The 23,875-nt window shown below is 41.9% G+C and overlaps 1 protein-coding gene and 1 non-coding gene across 6 annotated transcripts in view; both read right to left on the bottom strand.

Annotated features, from left to right (window-relative positions):
• KDM2A (lysine demethylase 2A) overlaps nucleotides 1–23,875 on the bottom strand; it is a 91,917-nt gene that overhangs the window by 10,997 nt on the left and 57,045 nt on the right. For all 5 annotated transcript variants that reach the window (XM_027959724.3, XM_027959725.3, XM_042237692.2 and 2 more), the window contains exons 6-15: nucleotides 23,437–23,615; nucleotides 20,362–20,468; nucleotides 19,930–20,023; nucleotides 18,613–18,766; nucleotides 18,396–18,511; nucleotides 14,803–14,929; nucleotides 12,572–12,966; nucleotides 2,751–2,834; nucleotides 1,378–1,647; nucleotides 708–839 (exon numbers count right to left, since the gene is read on the bottom strand). In XM_027959724.3, coding sequence (XP_027815525.1) covers nucleotides 708–839; nucleotides 1,378–1,647; nucleotides 2,751–2,834; nucleotides 12,572–12,966; nucleotides 14,803–14,929; nucleotides 18,396–18,511; nucleotides 18,613–18,766; nucleotides 19,930–20,023; nucleotides 20,362–20,468; nucleotides 23,437–23,615 — 1,658 coding nt within the window. The remainder of the gene's footprint in view (nucleotides 1–707; nucleotides 840–1,377; nucleotides 1,648–2,750; nucleotides 2,835–12,571; nucleotides 12,967–14,802; nucleotides 14,930–18,395; nucleotides 18,512–18,612; nucleotides 18,767–19,929; nucleotides 20,024–20,361; nucleotides 20,469–23,436; nucleotides 23,616–23,875) is intronic.
• TRNAE-UUC (transfer RNA glutamic acid (anticodon UUC)) lies at nucleotides 14,480–14,551 on the bottom strand. The gene has a single exon. It is a non-coding gene; the product is annotated as a tRNA-Glu (tRNA).

Genomic DNA, 23,875 nt, shown 5'->3' with positions numbered 1-23,875 from the left:
TGCTTCTCCATTCTGGCTGCACATTAGAATCTCTTGGGGAGCTTTTGAACACACCTGAGCCCAAGGTCCATGACAGAAGAGTTGACTCAATATCTGAGGTTAAGGCTTAAACCTCCTTATTACTTTTTTTTTTTTTTTTGCTGAGCTGTGTTGTGTGGCTTGTGGGATCTTAGTTCCCGACCAGGGATGGAACCCGGGCCTTTAGCAGTGAAAGCCCATAATTCTAGACACTGGATTCCCAGGGAATTCCTATTATTACCTGGGGTAGTGCACCACCCCAGGTATGCACAGAGCCTGATACAGACTCAACACACACTAAATGTCAGCTGATAGTATTACTCTCACCATCTTTCAGGAACTAATAACCCGCAGATACAATGAAGTATGTAATAGAGACGCTTAAAAAATGTGAGGCATTCCAAAACTACGCTATTCCATGATGGCTGGGGACTCCAGACATACCCACCAAGGCCAGCCTGTAAGCTCCACGAGGGCAGAAACAAGGACTATTCTGTGTACTAGCTTAGCCTCAGGGTCTAGCACAGTGCCCAACCTGAACACAGACACTGAATCAAGAGCAGACGGTGGACCCCTCTGTGACCCTCAGCAGCCTCTCGTGACAGATGTCCCACTCTCCTCTGCTCCACTGAGTCTTTACAGACACTCTGTTAGCTGAGACCTCATGGGCCCCTTAGGCCTCTCCTCACCTGGAGGCAGCCAGGATGAACAATCTCGTTGCAGATACAGCATTCCATGAGTTTCTTCTCAAAGTCCTGTGTTTCCTCGTTTTGATCCACCTCTCCACAGAGGGAACATGTGACGGAGTGAGGCAGTCTGGGCTATAAGAGGACAAAGACAGAAACCAAAAAAAGAGCAGGCTTAGATCCTTATCATTCAGCTTCCCTTTAACTGAAGGTGGACAATTTGGTTCCTGCAATTCTCCAGTAAACACTTAAGAGAGCATGGAGATCAGGTGGAAAGAAGAGAGGTTTTGGCAGGAAAATGACTAAGGAAGAAGATAGGAAGAGTCAACTAGCTGAGGAGAGACCAACAGCGAACAGTTTATTTTCATCTGGCCTATCCTTGGCCTCCCAGGTCCTTCCTTTCTAATCCACTTAAAGAGGGAACAGACTGCAGTGATCTGTCCTTCAAACACTAGTCTCTCATTAGAAAATTAGGCAAAAATTAAATTAGATTATGTTAAATATTAGATACCTTCCTTCTAAATCCAGAGACAAAAGGGACAAAATGAAAAAAGCCATAAAGACAGCAAAACCTTTTCTTTCCAGCTCTGCGGGTCTACACTATATGTATATTTCAGCCCCACCCTCAGCACCACACCCCTCCCCCATATTCTTTACCCAGCAGATCACTCACTGCCAAGCACTGCCGGAGAACACAGGACTGCTTCATGCGACCAGGCCCCCCAAACTTCTTCATGTCCCTGCAGTAGTGACAAACACCACACTCTCCCTGCACGCAGGCTTTGCATTTTCGACAACGCACTCGTCTCCGTCTGGCTCCAGACACGATGGGAGAGGCAGCGGCTGGGCGCACAGGTGTTAACCGCGGCGCTGGTTTCATAGTGTGAGGCTTTGTGATGGGGATGGTAGGAACCCGCACCTTTGGCCGGGTTGGGAATTTAAGCTGGAAAGAGAAAGCAGTGAGGTCAAACATATAAGGTAGCCCTCCAGTATTTCCTTATCCTAAATATTATTACTCAGAATACACTCCTGAAGAAGACAGGAAACTACTTGAAGGAGCAACAAGTCTTATTCTTTATTATTCTAAATTCAACCCTACAATTTTGGCACATAGCAGACACTCCAATAACAGCTGAGCATGAATAAATTTCTCAGGTATATGTTTATAATTTTAGCAGCTGTATTTTACCATGCTGGTGATCTTTTTAAGAACAAAGAGTGTGTCTTCCACTTCTTTAATTTCCACTGTGCCTTAAACACTTTTTGGACACAAAACACTCAACAGCCAGGGCCAGAAAGGACTAAACTGTTTTGCAGCAGCCCCATGTGGCCAAGGAGAAGCTAAGTGGGACAGAAGCACTAAGGAAGGAGGAAGTGGTTCTTCAAAGACATATTTTAGACAAACACCTTTATATTTTGCCTAAATGTTCCTGGGATGTGATAGCTCTGCAAGTTGTAGCTGGAACACCAAAGAAGGGCCTAACTTGCCAGACTCACTCCCAAGATCAGAATTCTATGACTGATCTTGACAAAGGACAATATGGGATAGAATTATGTAGGACCTGACTGAAGGGACATGAAAATTCATAAGTGACAATCTATTAACTAATGGGTAGCTGTTTTCATCCCTTCTCAATTCAATACTGAAGTCCAAATCAAGGGGAACCTTGAGAGTGTGGTCTCACTTCAATGAAGAAACGTTCTAGCCTTTTAAATGTATGTCTAATTATTTTAACTAATTTTACATCAGATCTATAAAAAGAATTGAGTCACTGGAGCAGAAGGATAGGAACCGATGCACTCTGGTGAACAAATGCACATGCTGGCATCTGAACTTGGATGCAGGTCTTTTGGTTTGACAGTCTGTTAAGAGAGTCACCTCCAAAGATAGCTTGACTGAAGAGTCAAAACAGAACTGAGTAATGATTTCCTGTCAGTTCACATTAATGCACCAAAACCTGTCTGCCTCTGGTTGTTCTTTTTCTTCCTGGAATGGTAATGGTTAGCCAGCAAACTTTTTCAGCAGCTTGAAGAGTAGTTTCTTACCTTATCCCTTTTCGGCCACTGTACTATAGGAACTCCAGTGAGGGCTAACTTGGGATCACTGTTGGCAAGCTCCTCCAGCAAAACCTAAGGGTGAGACAGGAGAGAAGAGGGGAAGAGAGGACACAGTGAACAGAGAGTCAACCACTCCTAACAACACCCAGACAGACTTAGCCTCAGTTCCCCTAAGCACCAAGGTGAAGAGCAGGCTGGGAACTTTCGACATTTTCCCTTCATATAGAGACCCACTGAGAAACAAACAGGACGGAAGAGAACTCCAACTATCAGGACTTTAAACTTAGCTCTGCTTCCAACCCTGCACTTGTGTGCTCACTGTAACCACGCTACTGCTGTCAAGTGTTGTCACACAGTTCTGTACATGACAATAAAACTCTACACCACCTCTTTACTCTTCTATACCAGCTAACGAGTACCACTGTAGTTAAAAGAATGCCTTTATTCTGTCGATGTTATTAGCAAATACTGACTGGCAAAAATAACAAAAAGGATTGGCTAATACAAATAGCAGGGTCTTAACATCTTGATTTCAACCCAGGACTCCGTTCTTTGAAGGCTGATTAAAGGAATCTCATTCTCAAATCTCTCTCCCTCACACCCACATGCACACACACATGTACCCATATGCACACACACGTACCCATATGCACATATGGTCACTTATTTGCGTTTATTCCTATAAAGGGGGCAGAAACAATCTCAGGGGCAATAGTTCTCATGCCTTCAGCCAATCTAGTTTGAATACCTCAAGGAACAATTCTACAGTAAGAAACTGCCACTCAAGTGAGTCACACTGGTTATTATTTTGAAACAAATCTTTTATGTTTTAGACAGAAATTTCTCAGTCCCAAACCTTCTAGCACAATGAAATCTCTCCTCATCTGACCTCATGAGCCCTAAAGCAATGGCAACTGCAAAACAACAACGCCCCCGACACACACACAGATCCAGAACACAAATCACACGATTTCTTTCTGATTGCTTTAGATGTATACAGGATATCAACTGTTTCAAAAAAAAAGTAAACTTTGATCCTAGACAGGCCAGCATGCCTGGGCCATTTTAAATAATCATTCTCAGAATCCTGTGGGCTCTATGCCTAGAGACCAGGACTCTTGAAGCATTTCTCTACGAAGTTTTTTCATCCTTAACCTAAGGATCACGCTCCAGATCCAGAGCTGGGACTCAGAAAGACCCTTTAACTAGTACCCACCAAGCTCCTCCAGGATGAGTCCCTCTGCCAAGTCCCCCAGATGCCTCTCTCCCTCCCCCAAACTGATTTCCTCTGCAGACGTTTTATTTACTTCGAGTTGCTATGGCATCCTATTCTGGAGCCTCCTGTTAGCACCACACTGCGTGGGGGTGAAGAGGCGGGGTGCGGTGCCACGTGGGACCAGGCTCCGGCCTGCTCCCAATCTCCCTGGGGTGAGAAATTCAGGTCCATTCAAAATGTGTGCTAGGGAGTGCGAGTTCCCCTCCCCCACTTCGCACTGCTGCCGGAGTAGGACTCTGCCCATTTCCTCCGCCCCTAGAGCACTGAACTGTCCACAAACAGGGACTTTCCACTTTCAGCAAAACAGACTGCACAGAAAGATCCGCAATTGTTCAAGAGTAGAACAGGAACCTAACTATCACCAAAAGCAGTCTACCTGCAAGATTTCTGTAGGGGACAGGGAAGGGTAGGTGGATAAATTGTGTCTGTGTTGGGGCGGGGGTGGAGGGTGTGGGGGCAGCTGTTCACACAGGCACGACTCAGTTACTAGGGTCTGTGTGGGTGTGGAGGGAAATGCAGATTTCCTTCCAAGCCCTATTTCACTGGGGCCATACAACCAAGCACGCCCTGCTTTCATCAAAAAAGGCAGACTCCAGCTGAGGCCCTTCAAGAAACCATATAAAGAAGCCACCACCCTTCACCAGAGGGGGTTTGGGACAGGGAGCGGGGGTGGAGTGCGGAAAGGCTTACGCCTATCTAGCCTCCTGGCATGAGAGAATGTTCAAGCGCAAGCCCACACCCGACACAGCCCAGGAAGGGGACGAGAACCGCGGGCGCCTGGGTGGAGAAGGGGAAGAGACTCCCAAAGGCAAACGACCCAATTCGAAAGCATATCCCACCGGGACAGGGAACAAGTGCAGTGGCGACGGCAGCACCGATACCTCAGCACTAATCCGGATTCGCCGGCAGGCAGTTCTCCTGCCTCTCCGCCGCCGAGACCGGCCCCTGCAGTTCCACACACCACACACCCCAGACCAGGAGGATTCTGCCGCCCGCCCGCCCGCCCGCCCGCCTGACCTTGTGTTTCCCGTCCTCTGAAGCTGCCGAGCTCTTGGATGAAGTTTCCCCAGCGTCTTTGTTTTGCTTTCTGTATTGGAAGTTGTGCTGAAGGAGTTAGGTGTTCTGCCTCTAGGAAAAATCCCAGTTTACTTGAAAAAAACCTGAAATCTCCCAGGGCACCTAAGGCAGGGCAGTCGGGCGATCACCTTTCAGGCTACCCGGAGGGAGCGGCGCGCAGCGCCCTGCGCTCCTTCTTGAGCCCCAGAGCTCAGCCGCGGCTTCCTGTGCCTGCGAACAATGCTGCTGCGTCACCCACATGCAGCTCCCAGAAATGCTTTGCAACGGAAGATGGCAGGAGGGGAGCCGAGCTCGAGTGAGCGAGCCAGCAGAGGGCCCAGCGTCCTGCGGCAGAGTCAGGAGGGGGCGTGCTGGGCCGCACTCCCGGCGCGGCGATTGGAGGACAGCCCGCCGGGAGGGAGCCGCCGCCCCGCCCTCTCCCTCCCACCGCCCCGTCAGCGCCGGGGCAGAACCCAGGGCCGGCCCCCAGGGCTCTCGCCGGCGACTTCGGAAGGCGCCAGCGGAGGAAAGGGAAGGCTTTAACCCGTGCCGAGTCGGGTCCCGCGTTCGAACGTCCTTGCCGCGGCCCACACCCCGGCCCTCAGGGTCACCTCCCTGTCTCGGCCGCGCTCCCCTGGGCTGCACACAGGGCTCCCCCCGCGCCCGGGCAGACAGCGAGTCGCCTGAAGTTCAGCCTCTGCGGTAGAGCCCGGCCCGGAGCCGAGCGCCTCTGGAGTTACCTTCTCTCCCCACCAGCGGCCCGCCTCACCTGCCCCCGCCGCCCCTTCCCTAGCCCGGAATCCAGAATCAGCAAAGAAACAGTTTCCAGAAACACCTTGGATATGACACATACCCACCAATACTGAGGGACCTGATACCATCCGTCTGTTCATCTCAGCTACTTCCACAACGGCGGCGGCCTCTGCCCCAGCCCGCACCGTGAGAGCCGCCCCGCTGCGGGCGGCGGGCCGGCTCCCTCGTGACCAAGTCAAACAAGCGGAGGTGCACCCTCAGGAGTTTCACTCCCCTGCTTCGGCATCAGGCACCGGGAACCTAGGGCCAGCACCGCCTCCGACTCCACACCTGGCGGTCTCCTGGGGCCTCAGTTATCAGCGCGGACTATGCCTCTCACTACCCCATCCTCAGGACACCAGCACCCCCTCACTCTTCCTATTCCTGTCGTTTGACATTGCCTGGATGAAGCAACCAGTCTCCCATTCGGTCACACATCTTGGTGCCACTTCTGACAGCCACTCAAGTGACACGTGTCACCTACTCTGTACTCACCGATCCACAGTCAGGGTTAAACTCAGACTGAAGGAGCACTCTTTACTCAGGCTTCAGCATTCAGTATATTGGGGCCAGATTTATGTAACTTTTAGAGTCTAATAAATGTAAGTTGGCTTTTTGGGAAATTACAGAAGCGGCTTTGAAATAAACACCTCAGGCCACTGAGAACCTAGCTCTTACCACTGGAAACATACTTATTTATCTAGCTTATTAACCAGGACAGTTGTTTCCGTGAATTCCCCTGCAGAGTCAATGGCCGAGTCTGCTCTTTGAGGCCTGGGGCTCTCCTGCCAGGGGCAGCACGTTTACTTCTGACATTAGTTTACCAAGGGAAGGAGAGACTTTTGTACTGTTCTGTGGAGCTCTTCCTGGAAATGTGTGAATGGTCATTCTAATCCTAAACTTGTACTTTTATGATTCAAAGACTCTCTGTAATTAGCCTATTATGTTAGAAAAACATTCCTTAACATTGTGAGAGGTCCTCTTGGAAAATGCTTATTTAGGTCTTAATGCTATCCAGCCTAGAGGGATGCTAAAACTATGCACAAATTCTTAAGAGAAACAAGTTACTCCAAAACAAAGCAAAAGTCTGAGTTGTAGCAAGCACAAATTCTAGAGGCCACCAGGAAAGAACAAAAATCAGACAGGGCACTAGGAAACTCACTTCAAGTAAGTTCCCAAATCATACATTATAAATAAGGCCCAATTTTTTCCTTCTTTTCATTCAGAATAAAAGGTAGGCAACAATGATGAGAATTAGTAAGAACGTAACATTACATAATACAGGACTATAATGAAAACATTTTTAAAGAACTGTATCTGTTTTAATCTAACTTTATCTGCCTTGTAGCTGAGTTATTCAAAACTTTTTACTCAGTAAGAATGTGAATTATTACAAATATCAGTAAAAACTACAAATGAAGTTTTATTTATACAGGTTCTTTTTTTTCCCCTCCTCATCTGGCTTAATGGATTAAAATCCAATTATACTGGGCTCTCTATCAGCTCTTCTCTTTGTTAGTGTCAGAATCACTCCCAAAGTGTCAGATGAAGGAACATTTCTGATTCGTGTTTCTGTATTTATTCACAACCATAACTCTGCTTCAGTCCCATCATCCTCCTGAGGTGGAGCTTCATATAAATTCTTAGATCACAGTTACAAAATAAAATGCTAGATAAACTCCTAGATAAGAGCATCAGTAGCCAACTGTACCACAAAGGAAGAATTTCGAATTTATAAATTTGGAGTTTTTATCATTTACATAATACTGTAATCATCAGTTTGCATCATCTAACAGGAAAGGGATTTAACCGGTTAACTAAAAAGAAGGGCGCCTCCTTCCCTCAGGACAGAATCTACCACCAGTCCTCAGGGTCAGGTCCAGCACCTGTAACCCTAGAAGTCACTCACTCACTTTCTTAGCCCACTTAAAATGCCTGCTCCTCTACTGGACTTTAGTAGGCCCCCTGAGGGTTTGGTCCACAGTATGTTTGCATATTTATACCAAACACTAAGCCTGGTTCTTGGCAGAGAGCAGGTAGGGATTACTTACAGTAGTGAAATAAGTGAATTTCAAAGATTTGTAATTTTCACAACATCTCCACTGAGGTAGATGTTATTTTATAGAGGAGAAAACAGGCTCTTACTGATCTAGTATCCTGCCCGACAGTCACATTTTTGCCAAGCGTATCACAATGTCTTAGAGAAAATAGGAAAGTAGAAAAATATTCAAAAACACTGAAATTGTTTCATTAACTGAGTTGGGCAGCCAGATGTATTGATATATTAAGAGCCTCTTTTTATACATATATTAAGAGCTGCTTTATTACCAAAATAAACAGAAAACAATAAAGTCTTATTAAAAATTCAGCCTTCCAGCTGATTCCCACCACCTTGCTATGACCCACGGTCAGTAAGTGGTTAACATGCCCACTCCAGGCCCACTGTAATTTTAGCACATACAAAGATACCTTTTTTAAAACATTAATGGGATTGCACTATACACTATACATACTACTCCAGGTCCTGCCTCTTTACTCAACATCTCTCAAGGACATGGCCTCTCAATTTTAGATCAGGAGTCAAGGTTACATTACACCCCCTCCCAAACAGGACTTTATATATGCTCATTACTTTCCCCTAACTCTGCCAATAAATCAACCTTTTTTAATGCCCCATATTTCATCTAATCCCCTTGCAACTCTGTATGATTCTTTCTTCAATACTGTAGAACATTTTTAGAAGCTTCAAAGCCCCTTAACCACATCACTAGAACTGCTTCTCCCAGGGAATACGTAATTATGGGTATCTCATCCCACCAATGTTCCTCTAACCTCTTCTCCTAGTTATTTGTGAGAGCCACATCGGCTACAACAAGAGACCATCCCTCTCTCTTACAGGAAGTGTAAACTCTGGGCTTGCTTTAGTCTTTCACTGCAGTGTAGCCTTCTGTGCTACCACAGCACCAAGCTCTCTAGCACTGCAGTCTCCAGCTGGGCAGTGATTCGGCACCCACCCGATCCAACACTTTTTTTCCCGATCCAACACTTTTTTTCTTTTTGGTGGTGTTCAGGTTTTCAAAGTATTCAAGTCTGAAACTATTATCTAAAGCTCAAATTAAATATAACAGGTCAAATACAGGAATAAGCAATCCATTTGATCTTAACTGAAAGTACCTGCAGAGCTGGGCTCTAAATCCTCTGTCTTCTGTCATCAGCTGTATTTTGATATGGTATCGGGTAAACAAGGGAGAACTCAAACCCTGCCAGTCTGTGCAGTCATCCTGCTGGGCTACTCATCCTCTTATGGCCCAGTCTCTATGCCACCTCTGTCTTACTGAGCAAAGGCAGCCATGTTTTCCATGATTCCTGATAAATGGCAAGCTCTCTTAGGACACTTGTCACAGTGTTAACAGCTCTCTCAACTTTTCTTAACTCATTCCCTTTCTTGCTGCCTCCTTTTACTCTGCCTAAAGTATGACACAAATCTTTGTACATTTTCCCCTACCACTCTGCCTCTATAAATATCCTTATTTAACTATATTACTTAAGAGTTGTTGTTGTTCAGTCGCTAAATTGTGTCCAACTTTTTGTGACCCCAGGCACTGCAGCATGCCAGGCTTCCCAGTCCTTCACTATCTCCCTGAGTTTGGTCAAATTAGTTAATAGTTTGTTTATTTCTATCATGACATTTGACCTGTACAACTGATTAGCGAATTATAATATGACTTCCTACAACTGGATTCAATGAAATCAAATCTATCTATAGACATCCCTGAGGATTAAAAAGATATTTCTCTTTTTTATAAATTAAAAATGCAGATCCCCAGGCTAAAAGAACATTAGTGAGAGATTAACTTTTAAAACCTTCCTTCTTAGGGTTCCTAAAGGCAATTATACAAGTTAGTAAGTCACCAAAGTCACAATTTAATGATTTCCACATCCATGGTGGAATATCTAGGAAAAAAGAAACTTCTGGACTTTCCTGGTGGTCCAGTGGTTAAGACTCCAAGCTCTCAATGCAGGGGGCACAGGTTTGATTCCTAGTCCGGTAATTAAGATCTTGCACGCCACAAAGTAGGGCCAAGACAAAATTTTAAAAAAAGAAAGAAGAAACTTTGGGGAAGTTCCTTGGTGGCCAAGCGGTTACGAATTCAGACTTTCTCTGCCATGACCCGGGGTTAGTCCCTGGTTAGGGAACAGAGACACGCAAGCTGTGTGGCCTGGCCAAGAAGAGAGACAAACTTCCATAGAAAAAAAAAAGATGCTATACTCAAACTCTCAGGAAAATATATATGTCCCATCACAATGAAAACAAAACATATAGTGTCCTTTGTTCACTCAGGGGTGGGAAGTGAGTTTGGGAACTGGCTTGTGAATATGGAAAAGTATGGCTAAGTTTGTTCTGGTGCACTGTTATCAATCATCATTGACAGGACCACACCTACCTGGAGCTTAGTTAGTTCCTCCCATAAACAAGGCCACAATACCACCTGCCTTGTCTACAACAATGTTACAAAACTAAACTGTAAAACCAACTGCCTAGGTTCTATCACTATGGAGAGGACCAACCTCACTAGGTTACCAATACTTTCAGTCTCTTAAAGTTTTTATCATTTCAATGATGCATAAATAATAAGATATAGTCAGAACGTCAATTGAAGAAAGAAAAAAGTAAAAAATTAGAAGTCTAGGTCTTAGCCCAGTCTTTGGAGTTCTTTCCTGAGCTATCTGGCAGAACGTAGCGAGAACCTCAGCTGGTTGTTTAGTGGTAGCCAAGAAACACTTGTATAAGGATCAGGAATAAAAACGTCGTACTATAAGATATTTAGCCCATCTTCCTTAAGGTCACATAAAATTATTCCTTATAAATTATTCTGGGGCTTAAAACAATCTATACAAAAGGTTTTAAAAATAACACGTTACAAATGGTAAAAGGTTTTAAAAATAACACGTTACAAATGGTTAACCAGCTTTCTAATACACATACCGATGCTCACATACTGAAGACAATTCCAAACAGTGATTTAAAGACTTTTTTGTGTTTGTATTAATGGTTACTTTTTGGGGGGCTACACAGGGTGGCATGTGGGATCTTAGTTCTCTGACCAGGGACTGAACCCATGTCTCCTGCAGTGGAAGCTCACTCTAAACCACTGGACCTCTGGGGTAGTCCCCAGTGGTTTCATATGAGATATATAAGGAGAGATTTACTAGAACTCTCTCCAGTTCGAACAGTTCAAATCTGGATTTCCTAAAAATAAATTCATTTCTTTGAGACCAATATTTGAGGAGTGGGTTGGACTTTGACGATTACTAAGCATCAAAGCTATGGTTTTTCCAGTAGTCATGTATGGGTGTGAGAGTCAGACTATAAAGAAAGCTGAGTGCTGAAGAATTGATGTTTGTGGTGTTGGAGAAGATTCTTGAGGGTCCCCTGGACACCAAGGAGACCCAACCAGTCCATCCTAAAGGAAATCAGTCCTGAATATTCATTGGAAGGACTGATGCTGAAGCTGAGACTCTTCATACTTTGGCTACCTGATGTGAAGAACTGACTCATTTGAAAAAGACCCTGATGCTGGAAAAGATTGAAGGTGGAAGGAGTAGGGGATGACAGAGGATGAGATGGTTGGATGGCATCACAACTCAATGGACATGAGTTTGAGTAAGCTCAGGGAGTTGGTGATGGACAGGGAAGCCTGGTGTGCTGCAAGTCCATGGGGTCGCAAAGAGCCAAACACGACCGAGTGCCTGAACTGAACTGAATGCTGGGAGACTTACTGAGAAAGAAGAAAAATATACAAAATGGTGAAACTCGATTTGGCAGTAAGATGAATTACATTTAAAATGACACTTTTCTCAGACGTTGCCCCAATGTATTTAGGTCTTAATGCAGATAAATCTGAACCTCAGTTCAGTTCAGTCGCTCAGCAGTATCCAACTCTTTGCGACCCCATGGGCTGCAGCACGCCAGGCCTCCCTGTCGATCGCTAACTCCTGGAGTTTACCCAAACTCATGTCCATTGAGTCAGTGATGCCATCCAACCATCTCATCCTCTGTCATCCCCTTGTCCTTCTACCCTCAATCTTTCCCAGCATCAGGGTCTTTTCAAATCAGTCAGCTCTTCGCATTAGGTGGCCAAAGTATTGGAGTTTTGAGGGAAAGAGTTAGAAGTGGGTGACAGAGGATGAGATGGTTGGATGGCATCACTGACTCAATGGACATGAGCTTGAGCAAACTCCAGGAAACAGTGAAGGACAGGGAGTCTGGCATGCTGCAGTCCATGGGGTTGTAACAACAACAAATGTGCTTGGGATAAGACTGCTATAGATTTTACTGGCCAATTTTGTTCTGAAATAGGCCTCTTTATCAGAGTGTAACAAGTTCTAAGTAACATTTCTTAATATAAACATTTTTCTCAGGCTCACCCTTTTTCTAGGGTCAGCCTGTAATCTGCATTTTTAAGATTAGATTTAAATCCTAACTGAACATACAAATGTTCGCATTTTCCTAATAGGGACCTAACCTCATTCTAGGAACTGAAACACTGTACAGCCCAAACACACACACACACTCTTCTTTCTGGTTGAACCAAGATCACTCCAAACTCCCGAATCTTCTCTCAGAATCCAGAAACTGTCCTAGCCAGATTAGCAGCCGTTATGCAACACAACGAACCCTTACCTTCACATCAGCAATGAGAGCGTCTTCGTCTTCTATCCCTGTAGGGACGCATTTCTTGTGCAGTGGCAGAGATTCCAATTTATCTACAAGGCAACGAAGGCCTTCAAGCTCAAAATGGGTCAGATGCACCTGTCGGTCCTTTCGGGGGCTACACTGGGAATCCCACACTTGGCCATTCTGGGAACCCCGGCTAGAGTCAGAGGATGAGTCCCCAGACAAAGTTTTCTTCAGACTTGGAAGACTTCGGCAGGTTTTGCCCAGTCCATCATAATCCAGGCTGACCCCATTGGCCACAGGGCTGGTGAGGACAGAACGTCTGCTGCTCAGGCGCCGGGGCTCTCGGTCTACTGCTTCCTCGTCCCCATTTCCAGACTCCAACCCATTTAACTCCAGATCTGCCAGTATGAGGAAAAGTGCGGTATGAACGTGCCACTTGGCCATGCGGTCAACAAGAGAACTAGGTAGTACGGGAGGGGCCCTGAGGTTATGAATGACAGTCACCCGGGTTTAAAAACGGTCTTCCCTATTCCAAGCCATCTGTCTACTGCTGAAAATCAGTTATAGGTAAAAACAGGATCCTGAGTTACTAGGACAACTGAGGCAACAGTCAATTGGGTTTTAAAAGACTGGGAAGGGTGCAGTCTTTAATAAACAGTCTGCTCAAAATAAGTTACCCACGAAAATAGCTATAAGTGAGTTTCAAGTTCAAACTTAATTTAAGGATTATGATCTCATTATCTTTTAAAAGACTAGTACCAATATGAAGCACATTGGCTTCCCTGATGGCTCAGTGGTAAAGAATCTGCCTGCCAATGCAGGAGACATGGGTTCGATCCCTGGGTCAGGGAAGATCCCCTGGAGTAGGAAGTGGCAACCCACTCCAGTATTCTTGCCTGGAAAATTCCACTGACAGAGGAGCCTGGCAGGCTACAGTCCATGGGGTTGCAAAAGAGTCAGATATGACTTAGTAACTGAACAACAAAAACACGAAGCACATATATTTAAAGACCACCTTTGTTCAAAATTTTGGCCATAAAATTAAGCTTTGGAATCAAAGTCTTAGCAACATGGCTAATAAAATGAATATTTTTTAAAAGAAAGATTTTGATAGTCAAAACAAAAGAAAGTTTTGAAAGAAGAATTTTTAAATGTTAACTAGTCTTTTATTATGAAAGTAACAAATGCTGACTATTAATAATTTAGAAAATACAGGAAGGTGCAAAGAAGTAAGTCATCCTGTATTTCTCTATCCTTGGAGAAACTCAACCGTGTGATGGATTGTCTTTCCATCTTTTTCTATACATATGTGTATAACTACAACTTGACATATTTTTAAACAAAATTAGGATCATGCTATATATACAATTCTGTATCCTGCTTTCACATATTGTTGAGCATGTTTTATTTTCAAATGACAACATCAATTATCCTCAGATGAAATGCTAAGGCAAGAAGTATTTTGCTTACATGACCACAGGATATGGCAGTGTTGGCTCCTCTTTATTTTCAAGGCATAGAATAGCCTAAAAATGTATAACAAACTATCTTGACATCCAATAAAATATTTCTCCTGATGTAAGTTAGGGAGACATTAAAACTCAGAAGAATACACATTTTACAATCTTACCAACATGATTTAAGTTGTAACATTCCCATTTATTAACTCTTAGATCATGAGCAAGTTTTTTAATTTCCTTGAACCTTGATGTCACCATTTGTAAAATACAGATGATATATACACCTCACAGGCCGTAACAACTTAATGTATACCGACTGTTTACTTTGGTGCCTGAAGAGTAACTCTGATGATGCAATCCTAGTTTTGATTGTGCCAAAGACCATTCTTTACACAATAAAACATGTTAAGACTTTTTTTCTGCCCATACAGAGCTGCTTGCAGGATCTTAGTTCCCCAACCAGGAATTGAACCTGGATCATGGCAGTGAAAGCACAGAGTCCTAACCACTGGACCATCAGGGAATTTCCAACTGACTACTTTCTTGAAGAGCAAAGTACTAACACCAGATGAGATCCAGAATATTTCATTTAGCCCTAATAATTCACATCTGGGTAGGAGGATCAAATGTAGCCATATTAAACTGGTACTTCTAAGTAGATAAGTAAAAAGATAAACCATAAAAACAAAACAACTGGGGAATGGCCTTTGGAATATCCCTGGCCTTACCCTCAGTCCTGTGGAGTAAGAAAGTTCATGTAGGTGGAACACTTACCCATGCTAAGGGACTCTTTCTGAAATTCCTTAGTTAGGTGAGAGCGGTTGGTTATGCAGTACACATAGCGCTCCAACACGTACCAACACATCTCATAGTAGAATGGATAACGGAACTTATTAGGAACCTAACATGGGAACAAAATAATGAGAAAATCACGCTAATAACAATTTTTCAGGAAAGAGGGTAACAAACAATCACTCCAATAATTAGCCCAGGAAAAACTCTCTCTAGTTAACATGTAACCCTAGGTTGCCATGTGGAGCAAGAATTTAAGTGAATCTCTCAACTTAAAAAATGTTGGTCTTGGGAAATCATCACTAAAGATAACAGGTACTTGGAAAGACCATTTAGAACTATCAAGAAGCTGTCTTATTGAGTGGGAAACCATCAAAAAGAAGTTTTGAGACAGAGAGTAAAATGTTAGTAAGGCACAATATACTTATTGTATATATCAACCATTCTTGCCGGTACCTCAATCAGAAGGCCAAGAAACACAGAATATAATGGAAAATGTTTTTGTTATGTCCATACATACGTGAAAGTACGATTAGAGATGCATTCCCAAGCTATACCTGATCTACGACACCAGACTGAGTATTTCCTCCCACTATTAGCTCTCAGCTTGCCTGCCTTATAGTTTGTACTCTACCAAGATGGTATGTCCGCAAATCAGTTTACTATTCCATGTGGCCTCATCAGCTGCCATCTTTAGCTTTCTTTCCATTCTTCCCCCAAATACTATGAAATTATTCCAGGTGAATTATAATAAAGATAATTGCCCTTTAGATTTATCATGGTCAAGGAACCCGCAAATCAGCATGGATCAATCACTAAGCAAGATCAACCATGGAGATTATCTTAAATACAGGCATACCTCATTTTACTGTGCTTTACTTTACCGAGTTTCACAGATATTGTGGCCTGTTTTTTTTTTTTAAAACAAATTGAAGATTTGTAGCAACCCTGCATTTGTCAGATGATGACTAACACTGTTTAGCAATAAAGTGTTTTCTTTTCCTGTTTTAACTCTTGTCTACCTTTTGTTTTTTTAATTAATCATTTTTTAATTGAAGGATAACTGCTTTACAGAATTTTGTTGCAAGTATTTTTAAATTAAAGTACATACTTTTTTTTAAAGACACAATGCTACTGTACATTAACAGACAAGTAATGTAAAAATAACTAACAGACTATGTATAATGTGAATATAACTTTTATATGCACTGGAAAAATAAAAATACTCCTGTGATCCAGTTCATGGCAATATTCACTTTACTGCAGCAGTACTGAACCAAATGTGCCAGATCTCTGAGGTATACTTGCACATTCTGCCTGTCTTCTTTCAAAAGGATAAGGAAAACAATACTTTTAGGATTGCTCTGAATATGTAACTCCTGAGAATGTTTCCACCTACTTTTCAAAGCTCCATGTTAGGCAATCTTTCCAAATTGGGGAGACTCAGATGGACACCCCTTTTCAAAACCCTTCACTAGGTCACAGGGCATCACTGGGGAGTAAGATCACTTTCCTCATTGCAAGGCAGGAGAGATATGTACTTTTCATTAGCTTTCCAATGCAAAGGCTTTAGGTTCTGAATCTTAGTCTCTGGTGCCACTACAGCTTCAACAACTAGAAGAGGGTTCTCCTCCCTTGTTTGAAAATAAAATTAATTTACTTCTGGTACAGCAGGAGGGAACACAAGAATTAATAGATACTTGATCCCCCCCCAATTAAACATAATACAATGCACTTCTCTGTTTGCCTTTTAAGTTTTAAAAAATAAAATAAAGTAAAATAAAATATAAAATGGGCATTACACTTTTAATTTTTCACTTGGAACTCAAGAGACTGAGCTAATAATAGCCAGGACATCATACACCCCAACTACCCCATTATATTTTACCTATGCTGCCAGACACCACAAAGCACATCAATTTCTAAGGCTGGGTTAGAATTTTCAGAAAAAAAAAGTTTTTAATATTCATTATAAAATTATTGAACCTTTAAGCACTATCAATAGACTTACCAATACTCAATTCAAATAGTATATTTCTACACTGGCATGGCAAAAGTAACTAACACATTGCATTAAATTTATAACATATCTTATATTTCTTTACTAAAGCATTCTCTACACATTCTCTTTTATGTTAAACTTTGTTAAGTTTAAAGAAGTTGGTAACATAATAAATGTATGTCAGGTTGGTACCGGCAATGTAAAAGCTTGGGTGTAGAAAGCAAAAAAGAAAAAAAAGCCTCTGTGGACATGTATAGAGGACCCAGTGCAATTTCACGGAAACACAGAGAATTCCTTATTTGGAAGGAAAGAATTAAGTCATATTTAGGAAAAATGGAACAGTATGTCAGTTAGATACTGAAATTTGACATTTTCTGATAAAGTCTAGGAAAATTAGATAGACAAACCAAGATTAGTTATTACCAGTTTAACAGTCTGCAGGAGACTTTTTCATGCAGAGTTAAAATTACCTACAGTATTGAATATATATCCTCCCTTTCTTCCCTCAAACTGAGCAAACAATTAAACAATGGGTATAATGGCAATTTTTGGCCAAAAAAGGGAATGCTTTTAAAAAATATTTTCAGATTGAATCTTACAACAAGGTAGATGGTATTATTGAAAAATGATTTTGAGTTAAATAAGAGTATTTTACTATGAAATTATGTGATTTTTCTCTTTTAAAACATTTTAACTATTTTTACTGTTACTTTAACTTCAAACTTAGTAAACCACTATTATATCTTTTGTAGTTTCACTACTTTTAACAAACAAGCTATAAAATTCTATAAAATTCACTTTGATAAAATTTATTTTAAAAGCAATGTATCCTCTCTTAATTCTAACAGGGCAATCTCTATAACTCCGACAGCAACAATCTTGTCTCTTATGTATAATATTTATATAATAGGTAGCTCTAACCAAAATACATGTTTCAAAATAGGCACCAAAATGATTAATTATTTTTTGATTTTTAATCCTGAAAAGTTTTAATACGCCAAAGAGTTTATAGAGCAGTACCACTAAGACTTTCATAGCTTTTCCAAGATTCATCAATCATTAACATATCATACTTTTAAATGGTGGGGTGTAAGGCAGAATTTAACTAAAAGAGAATTTTGTGACATAAGAAAATTATATGAAATCAAATTTCAGTGTCCATAAATACAATTGTATTATATTTGAGCCATCCTCACTTGTTTAAGTGCTTCATTCCAGAAGGCAGAGTAAGTGCTTGTGACAGATACTGTATGGCCCACAACGCCTAAAATATTTACTGTCCGGTTCTTTACAAAAAAGTTTGTCAACTCTTGCCTTAAGGTATCTACTGCATGTAACTTTTCCCCTATATATCCCGGATGATTTATCAGCTATGTAACACCCTGTGGAAAACTGACAAAATAAGACACACAAATCATTTTCTACAAAGTTTAATTCTCTCATGGAACCCCAGTTGAGAAAGGCAGTGTACACATTATATGTTAAAGTATAACAGTTTGAGTGTTACACAGTAAGCAGAGTAAAAACAGATATATGAAACCTCTTCACATTTAATTCTTACATAGTTACTTACCCGTGTTCGATCTTCAATGTTGTATATTTTTAACTGCATGGGGATATTGAAGCTATGCAAAAAATTGCCTCCAAACACCAATGTGTCTGTAGGAGTATACACAGCGTGAATCCAGCCTAGGAGAAAGGGAACGGAGGGCAGAGGTTGTAAGCACTCACTGTAGTGTGGCTCTCTCAGAGGCTAGAATAGACAACTCACTTTTTTCCATCTTGCTTACCTGAGGGAATGACGAAGGTATAGCCCTGCTTTAGCTCAATGCGTTGGCAATCTGATACCCGGTCACCCAGAAAGATGTCTCCCTGTTTCCCTGACAGCAGCCAATTCTCGTACAGCTCCAGGTTGTGGGCTGTAGGGGGGATGAGCCAGAAGACCTGTGAGTTAAAAAACTCCAGTCTGTTAACAGCCATTGACATGACCCAGTCGTCTCCCTCAACTGATAAAACAGGTACAAATTTAAGACCAACAGGTACAAGAGAAGCAAGCAATCCTCCCAGCCTACAGAACTTGACCATTTGGGAAATTCTAGAGGCCTCAGGGAAGTAGACCATTTCTGTCCTCCACTTGATCAAACAGCATTAGGACTTCCCTGAGGTTTGATTGTAGAACCCGGAACCTATACAGGATTCAGGGTGAAGGAGGGCATTAAGCTTGCCACCTAGGCAGTCCCTTCCTTGCCCCTAGCTGGCTGGCCTCAGTTAGTCAGGTATACAGTAACTTCAAAAGAAAGGCCTGGGTTGCTCGATTCCAAGGTAGTAACCAAGATCAAAAGGACAAAACTCAAGACACCATTTAAATAGATTTAAAGTAAACAAAGTGACTCTGGATTTGTCGATATAGCTATTCTAATTCAGCCCTCACTTAAAAGCATCATCTGTTTTCATTCCAGTTCTACTTCTCTCTCATAAATGCTTTCATTTCTTACAAGAAAAAAAGGGTATCAGTAAGAGTGTAATACTATAAACCTCTGATATTAATTCTACATTTCCATTCTCCAACAGCATTCAGAAGCACTCTCAGAAGCTGGCATATAAGGCTTTGTGAATGAGGATAATCTTTTGAAATCTATTTATATCCCCATACAGGACTTAAAGGCTTCCTCTGGCTGCATTTCAGACCAATGCCTCTATACAGGGAAAAGTGGTCTGGATCCCAATCGACTGATTTCATTGTCAATCTAGCCGCACTTTGTGTTCCCTTCTACTATTTACTATACTTCCATGTAGACAAGTTATCTTTTCCTCTTAAAACCACTTCCTTGCCTTCATTTGGAGAATTCTCCTTTGGGAATCTAGAAACAGGACTGTTGAAGTTTTAAGTACTGGTGACAATATTGGCAAAAGGAAAATGGACGAGATGGACACCAATTTCTACTGGATTCTAACCAAGAAAGTCACTTAATCTATGATTCTCTCCAGATAGGTGTACGTGTATCTCCTAACAGACTAGTTTTCAGGGTATATGAAGCATGCATGAACTGAAGCTAAGTCATATAACCAGCTTCAGATTCCGATCCCCATCACAACTGTGACCATACCTTTCCCCCTTGATGGATATGATACCAAACAGAGGTACCACCGAAGTCCACATGGAAGTCAGTATAGCAGCCTCGAACACTCATCAGACAGTACCTGACCCAAAAAAAGCAGTAGCGTTAGTGCACTGATGAGAAAAAGGAGACTTTTCCCACCACAATGCCACACTCTCCCCTGTGTACTCCCCTCCATCTTCCACCTGATATAAACTCCCAGCTGGTGAGAGGAATGCAATCTCAAGTCATCACAATATCAGAAGAAAAGTTTGTTTTCCTTTATGTTACCACGGCTATGGGGCTCTTACATACACTCTTCCTTTGGAACTAAACTTGACTCTCTTGGGACAGGAAGCAAGGCTGTAAGGGAGGACCCATTCCTGGGTATCACTCTGGCCTCGCACAGCACACTGCGGAAACACAGGGAAAGCCACTTACTTCTGCACTTTAGGGTACTGCATCTCCAAGATGGCATTGGTTGATTCAGTCTGACTTTCTTTCAAATGCCTTGGCCACATATTGTCCACCCAGTCAATGAAATCCACCTTTAAAAGGAGGAAGGACATTTAGGTTGGGATTAAAGAGAATGCTAAAGTCAAGAAAAACAGAAATTCTCAAAACACATACTGAAAGACTACAATTCAACTTCCAGCAAGCAAACAATCTTTTGTTAAATTCAGAGTCAACAGGCAAACATTCTAGATATAATTATTAAGTGAAAATGAAGACTAATGGTTCCACGAGCATGATCACAAAGATAGCACTGATCAAAATAAAGTCACTTTTTAAGAAGTCATTAAATGACGCAGTAGTACCCAATAGAGCCCTCTCTGTGTGGCAGATCGGCCTCACCAGCTATACCGGCAGGGGTGGGGGCTGCAGGGTGGAGATAAAAGGCGCTGTCTGGAAGATTCCTGTAAACTTATTGAAAGACAAACTGCTAGAAGAGCCAAGATACCAAACATTTAAGAAAAGGAAAGGAGAAGGGAGGAGAAAAGGAGAGGGGAGGAGGAAAGGATAGGGGAGGAGAAAAGAATTCCATAGGGATTTGCAGCCTTATATGAGCAATGTGCTATAGAACCTACTGGGTTAGGAATCAGAAGTTCCAGGTCTATCATGTTTTCTCAAGATCTTTTGTGAGGCTCTGAAACTTATCTGTAAAATGAGGAAAATTACCTCAAAGGAATATTGTGAGGATTACATGTAAAAAGTATTAAAATTTTCTGAAATAATGTTATCAGAGTTTAGGAATCTGGTTTTTTCCTTTGGCCACTCCATGCAGCATGGGGAACTTCCCCCACCAGGGACTGAACCCATGCCCTCTGCAACGGAAGCATGGAGTCTCAACCACTGATCACCAGGGAAGTCCAGGAACTTGTTTTAAATAATATGTGCTGAAAGAAATGAGAAATGAAAACTGTATGAACTTATTTAAACACTTTACACTGAATTGTAACATGTCCTATATCTTCAAATGTCTGCATCCAACCACTGAACTCCAAGAAACACTTAAGTAGCTAAGTGTGAGTCAAACAACCATGGATTCAGCAAAGCACTGGTGCTGCAGGTATCTAACATGGCTATAAAAAAGATGTACCTGGTAAGCTTTATAACTTACGTCCATATATATTCCATCATTTATTTCTTTACAACATATATCTAGATAAATGCATACAATCTGTGTGTAATGATGTAGGTGAATGTTGAGTGGATACTCAGATGTAAACCGTGAGTTTCTGGAAGGGGTCACTGATGACACGCAAGTTTAAATGAGCAAGATGAACAACTATGAAGATTCAGTTTCTGTCCCATTTCAAAGAAGTTCCACTCAGGGATCCAACAGCTTTCACCAAACACCCACGGGGCCTAGGAAGACGGACTGGGCTCCAGGTTTCTTTCTTCTCATCCAACAGAACCTATTTTCCGCTCTCTTAGTGTAGTGGCCATGATCTCCCATCTCCTGGAACTGTCCTTTGGAAAGCCTTTACCAGAGTAAAGGATAACTGACTTGTTCAATATACTTACTATAAGTTCTTATGTTTGGACAGGAACAGAAAAATTAGGAACACATGAGTGTTTTTTTGTTAAGTGTTCACTCAGAGATAGTTGGATCTTTTTGGCTAGAATCTCACCTGCAGCAGTAAGTCACTCTGTCCTCTTTCTGTTTGATATTATTGGGTATCATCTGACTACCAAAAGAATACTGTAGTAAGGTGTTCATACCTTTTTCTTAGGTTACTCTTTAGGCTCTGGATAGGCCTTTTGCTAAATGGTCACATCCGTTTGAGAACAAGTCTCCAGGACGGATAATCACCAGTTTCTACCTGTTCTGTACCAATACAGGGCCTAACTGGGACATAATCAAATCATACACTGCAAAAACAGCCCATGGCCTTCCATGAACTAATTTCCCCATCACCAAACAAACTTGCACATTATATCTGCTACTTCTTCATCTACTTCTAAGTTACTGCTGGGATGATAGCAGAAGCCATCTCTCTCCTCTAGAGAGAATCTCACTTCATGCTACCACCCACAATGGACAGTTCAAAGTTGCCCAGCTTAATCTCCTTGCATCTACTTTTGCACATACTATTCCTCCTGCCTGGGATTCTGGTCTTTCTTCTCTGCCTCATTTCTTCTTTCATGTCATGACCGGGGCTCTCTTTACATCACACTGACAGAACATTTTCCCTTGGTCTGTACATACCAATGTGTTAGTGATAATAATGCAACTACCTAGTAAGTTGAAGGTATGTGTGTGTGTGTGTGTGTGTGTGTGTATTTATATATTTATATATATATATAAATGACATTATTATAACCAATTAACCACATTTTAACTTTGAAAGTCAAAGGGTACAATTAGGATCATTTAAATGAAAACAGGATAAAACACTGAGACTTTAATATGATGTTTAAAATAATAGTACATTCCAAATGCCATTGTTCCAGATGGAATACTTGACTCAAGTGAGTTCTGAGACAGGAATAAAAGTGGTCAAAAAATGACTAAGGATATTTTAAAAGTAAAACCAATCCCCCTCAAGGAAAGGATCTTGTAGATAGCCACTTTCATAAGAGAGGGGTTAAATCAGTATCTACCTCAGGAAAGCTAAGCACCAAAAACTAACTTTCCCCCATGTTGGGTTGTCAATCTGTTGCTACTAATCATCCAATAGCATCTACTCACCTGCCTCTAAATCATTTTTCTCCCAAGCATCTCTACAAGTATAAACCTATAGGATAGAAATTTACTTGGCAAACTTCCTAGTTACAGTTCTTATCAGAGTGAACATGCAAGTGACAAAGTTCTAAAATTATCAGAATGGCCTCTCCCTATAAAAAAATCAAGTGATGCTGGAAATGATAAACCCTCAAAAAGTACAAGTTACTCTTTTTAAATTTTCTTGTTCATCTTCATCTTTATCCCGCTATGTTTAAGAACTTCTCCCAGTGTATAAACAACCGTCCTGGTGACAAAGACAATGTGGAGACAATGATTAGACTAACCGTGGAGGGCCTCTGCACCATGTTCTCCAGCCTGGTGTGGCTAAACTCTAAGCTGATGACATTATAGAGTTTTTCTCGCTCCTCCTCTGGGGTCTCATAGTAGCGTGTCCACTGAGCCATAGTCATTTCAATGCCTTTCTGTGTGTTCACATCCATGACATCCACCATACGACGACTCCCTGCCATGAAAGATGCATTGATCATTTCTACTGAGCCACTGATATCCTTAAATATATTAAGAATATAAGATACAAATGAAAGTAAACAAACTATTCTTTTTCCTTTACAGTATTCAGCAATAAATAGACAGGAAATAGCTGTCACTTGAAAGAGGTAATCAACAGAAAACCAAATCAGAAAGAATGAGAATGACAATGATTAATACCAAAAACAATAATCACTCCCTATGGCATGTTTACTACATGGTCAGGCACTGAAT

This window comes from Ovis aries, chromosome 21, assembly GCF_016772045.2.
Source record: "Ovis aries strain OAR_USU_Benz2616 breed Rambouillet chromosome 21, ARS-UI_Ramb_v3.0, whole genome shotgun sequence".
NCBI lineage: Eukaryota > Metazoa > Chordata > Mammalia > Artiodactyla > Bovidae > Ovis > Ovis aries.
The sequence above is the reverse complement of the archived record's forward strand: the minus strand, read 5'-3'. Positions and strand labels throughout refer to the sequence as shown.